General features: G+C 55.1%; 1 protein-coding gene across 1 annotated transcript; it reads left to right on the top strand.

The window, feature by feature from the left end:
• Positions 1-303: 303 nt before the first annotated feature.
• Positions 304-3,294, top strand: LOC115841465 (trefoil factor 2). The gene is made up of 4 exons (XM_030835405.2): positions 304-413; positions 1,085-1,234; positions 2,132-2,278; positions 3,174-3,294. The coding sequence occupies exons 1-4, from the start codon at positions 317-319 to the stop codon at positions 3,185-3,187; spliced, it is 408 nt and encodes a 135-aa protein (XP_030691265.2). The 5' UTR covers positions 304-316; the 3' UTR covers positions 3,188-3,294.
• Positions 3,295-4,396: the final 1,102 nt, after the last annotated feature.

Here is a 4,396-nt window from a genome sequence, read left to right on the forward strand (position 1 = left end):
TCCCTTCCTGGGTGGGACCCTGTGAGTACCCAGCGCCACACGCGCACGTGGCCCGTCTTCCATGTTGGCATCCTGGCATGACCTGGCTCCCTGCCTGGGTCGGGGGGAGCCCGGCTGTGCCCGGGGAGCCCGGAGGCCTGCTCTGTCACCACTTGGCACTTCAGCCAAGCTACCTCAGCTCCTTCTCCTAACAAAGGTTCCAAAGTGTCAGTGCCACGGGGAGAGAGGGGGTTATCTTGCTTACTGAGCAAACAGAGAGAAGCTTATAAAACAACCCCCCGCAGTGGGGAGCGTGCACTCTTCCGGCGGCCCTGGGATGCAGGCGAGCGTGGGCATGGGGGTCCGCTGCACCCGGCTCCTGGCTGCGCTCCTTCTGCTAGGGCTGTGTGCCCTGGGGGGGGCCCAGAAACCTGGTAAGCGAGGGCTCAGGTCCTCGAGGGGCTGTGGGGACCATTCGGACCAGCGAGCCTGGGGAGGCCTCTAGGGCCCCGAGCGCAGGGAGGGCGTGAGAGGTCCTTGTTTTCTGCCCCTCGGGGTGTCTCTGTTCATGTTAGTTTCCCTCAGAGAGAAAACGCAGGCGATGAGTTAACTTGAGAAGGGAAGCAGGTGGGAAGGTGTCTTGAGGTTTGGGACGCTAGCCACACAGCCAGCTCCTGTGTGCGTCCCCCCGCTTCCCCGCCACTCAGGAAGGGCAGCAGGGGGGCACTGGAGGGGGGTGAGACCTCCCAGGAGGACCCCCTTCAGGATCAGTAGGATGGTCTCAGGCTCAGGTGGGCGGGGGCTCCGGGAGAGGCTGGGTGGGAGGCCCACTAAGGGCTCCTAGGGGTCCGGCCTTGCCCACCTTAATCCCGACCTGGGCCTGAGTGCATCTGTCCACTCTCTTGCCAGAAGGTTTTATTTTTAAACTAAGAAAACCCTTTCAGCTAAGCCCTGTCAGTTCCTCTGAGGGACACTGGCTGGTTCAAATACGACCAAGATAAGACGGCCTTTCCCAGGGTGGGAGTGGCACTGCTGGGGGGTCCCGGACGCGCCTGGGGGCTGGGGGCAGGTGTGGGGGGCTGGCTGAGCCAGGGCCTCTCCGCAGATCCCTGCCAATGCTCACGCGTGAGCACCAAGAACAGGTTGAACTGCGGCTTCCCGGGCATCTCCAGCGACCAGTGCTTCTCCGCCAGCTGCTGCTTCGACTCCAGCATCCCCGGGGTCCCCTGGTGTTTCAAGCCCCTCCCCAAGCAAGGTAACGTCCAGGAGAGCTGGGACCTCCTCCTGTGCCCCGGATGGCAGCCCAGGACCTGGCTTCTTAGGGCTCCAACACCACCTGGGCCAGCCCCAGGGAAAGGAAAACGTGCCCCCACCCCTATGTCCACACTGGACCCCAAGGGGAGCCTTGTTGGAATCCGTTTTACAGTATTTGAAGAAAAAACAATTCTGAGGCCCCTCTTCGCTGTGGCTCCTGAGAAGCTTCTAAGGGACATGAGGCATTAAGATCAGGGCATTATTAACACAGCTGCAAACAGACCCTCAATGTTAAGAAATTCACTTAAGTCTTCTTGAGTTACCTTTTGAGAGTGAGTTTTGTGCCTGTGCATATTATCAGTTTAGAAAGTCCCCGACTCCAAAGCGTGCACACAAAAAAGTCTGTGTGCGAAGCTGACCCGTGTGTGCAGAACTGAGTACCCTGGCCTCCCGTCCACAGCCCCCGAGGCTGCCGGTCAGAGGCTCCCGGGCTCCGGGGAAACAGGCCCGATGGCTGGCTGTTGGCTGGTTGTAGCCAGGCCTCTCCCGGTAGTGGAAGCATCGCTGGGTTTCAATTCTTTGGTCTAATGCTTTACATCCTTAAAGGGTCCCCACAGGAGGTACGGTGGGCCACCCCGCTTTACAGAGCAATGTCAAGTCCAGGGAGGTGAGACGATCTACCCTCCAGACATTCTGACTTTTGGCATCAGGAGGAAGGGGTGCCCACCTGCTGGCACCCACTCTTAGCCCAGGGGTGACAGTCTCAGAAGCCCCTCATGCTACCCCGAGCCTGTGAGCCCAGCGGCACTCCCCGGGGAGGATGGAATGGACATGTCTGGTTAGCTAGCTGGCCTAACTGAGTCCCCTTGTCGTCCCCAAATCCGGTGGCACGCGGCAGAGTCGGAGGAGTGTGTCATGGAGGTCTCAGCGCGCAAGAACTGCGGCTACCCAGGCATCAGCCCCGAAGAGTGCGCCTCTAGGAAGTGCTGCTTCTCCGACACCATCCCCCAAGTGCCCTGGTGCTTCTTCCCACTCTCCGTGCAAGGTAATGTCCAGTTCCTGGACAAGGATGGTTCTCGAGGGCAGTGGGAGCTGGGGCAGAGGAGGTCCTAGGCTGGGCAGGATGCCTGATGCCATCCCGGCCAGGCCCCTGGACCCAGTGGGTGACCAGTTCAGGAAAAAGTGTCCTCATGTAGGAAGCCACCTTTATTGTGAACCAGCTCAAAAGGCAATTCCAGAATGTCTCAACAACGACAGCTTCTTTTTAATAAGTTAAGCCCTCCAGCCTTCCCACCGTGGCTTTTGGATGGTTGCAGAAAGCATCCCTTTCTCAGCGCACCCCCAGGTCCCAGCAGAGTGGGGTGGTGTCACTGTTTTGGGTGCTTTGACTGGCACGTGCTGTGCTGGGCATAGTGAGAGGGACCCAGAGTGAAGCAGATGTGGTCTCTTCTCTCGTGGACCCCGCAGTTCTCTCCCGTGACCACGAGTGACTGGTCCTGCCCCAGCGCCAGTCCCAAGAGAGCCCATCTCCCCTCCCCCGCCACCCCTCAGTTACAGTGTGTCCCTGACACTGAGTTTGATAAGATCAAGGAAAGACCGGGTATTCCAAAAGGTGGTGAGAATGCACTGATCCTTGAAGGACGCCTCTTCCCATTTTGAGAAAATCAGTGTGCTCTAAAGAGCATGGCCTTTCCTTTCAGAAATTTCCAAGTGATTTTTTTGTGTGACCTAAGTGTCTACCTGGAAAATTACCAGTTATCTGGGGAGAATGGACTCCCAGAGGGCATCTGGCCCCAGGGGATTGTGCCCCGCAGGCAGCTCCTTCTCCAGCAGGGACGGCTGGACTAAGGGCTATAGTCCCGTGAACCCACGGGGCCTTCTAGCTCAGGCACCCTGGCTCTCTGACGTGCTCACCAACAATGTCACGTTTAAATTTCTAGACTGTCATTATTAAGAGGCAGTGGCTTCAGAGAACCCCTCAGGCTCCTTGGATGTCCTGAAACTAAAGAAGAACATGCACCATCTTATGGGTTCAGGTTTCATGTTTCCCGAATTCCTGGGTTTTCTTAATCTGCTTTTTATCCTTTTCAATGGCTTCACATGCAATTTCTTCAAATAAAGAAAACACTTAAAATCTGCTAAATTTCATTTTGGCTTCATTGACACAGAGGTGGCAATAGCAGTGTGTGTGTGTGTGTGTGTGTGTGTGTGTGTGAGAGAGAGAGAGAGAGAGAGAGAGGTTGAGAGTACGAGTGTGTGTATAATTTTAAGATTCTTTCATTTGCTAGAAGAGCAAGAATTCATCTAATACGTTCAGGCTACTCTGACCGTGAAAAAGTATTGCATGTAAGGAATTTCAGAATCCATGATCCCTTTATAACTCTCGTACTAAATCACTGTATTAAAATTCAAATAATTTTTACCCCAAAAAACATACTAAAAATTATATGCTCCTCTTGGAGCAACATATAATTTCAGATCGCAATTACAAAACGGCTTTGCTTTTACAAATGCATCGCAGACCACGTGCTTTTGAAATTCGTGCCAGGAACCCCAATACCTCTTCCAAAGGTGAGTCGGGGCTTGTGCCAGATTAGCTCCTATGAGTTCTCCCCTAGGCTTGGGAGCGCACGGCTGCAGCATCCGTCTTGTTGCGATTTGAAAGCCGTTCCAAAGAGGTAGTTGACAGCTTCCGTCAAGGCTTTTAGGAAGCGTGTGTGAAAGTCGTTGCGTGAAAGATATTTCAGGCATCCGGGTGAAGGGGTCCTGGCATTCTTCGGCTCAAGGGTGGAAGTGCAGGCGGGTGACCCCAGGCCAGACTTTCTGTGGCCTGTCCCTCCTCCCTAACCCTCCTCCAGCCCGGGGCCTATGGTCACCCTGGAAACCCAGGGCCTCTCCTTCTAGGTGACACTGGCTTTGCATTGAAAAGAGGGAATTTTAAAAAGTGTTTCTTTCAGGAAGGGACTTGGCCTCACATCCCCTCTCGGGACACCTATGTTGAGAAGGGGGCCCCATACGGTCTTAGGTCACTGAGGCATCTTCATCTTGCTAATAACACACACAGAAGCTCCATGAAACAACGGCTCTTGCTGGAACACGGGGTCTGAAACATTCAAGACAAGTGGCGGGTGGAGACAGGCGCAGCCTTAGTGAATCGATTCCT

Source organism: Globicephala melas, chromosome 4 (assembly GCF_963455315.2).
Source record: "Globicephala melas chromosome 4, mGloMel1.2, whole genome shotgun sequence".
Lineage (NCBI taxonomy): Eukaryota > Metazoa > Chordata > Mammalia > Artiodactyla > Delphinidae > Globicephala > Globicephala melas.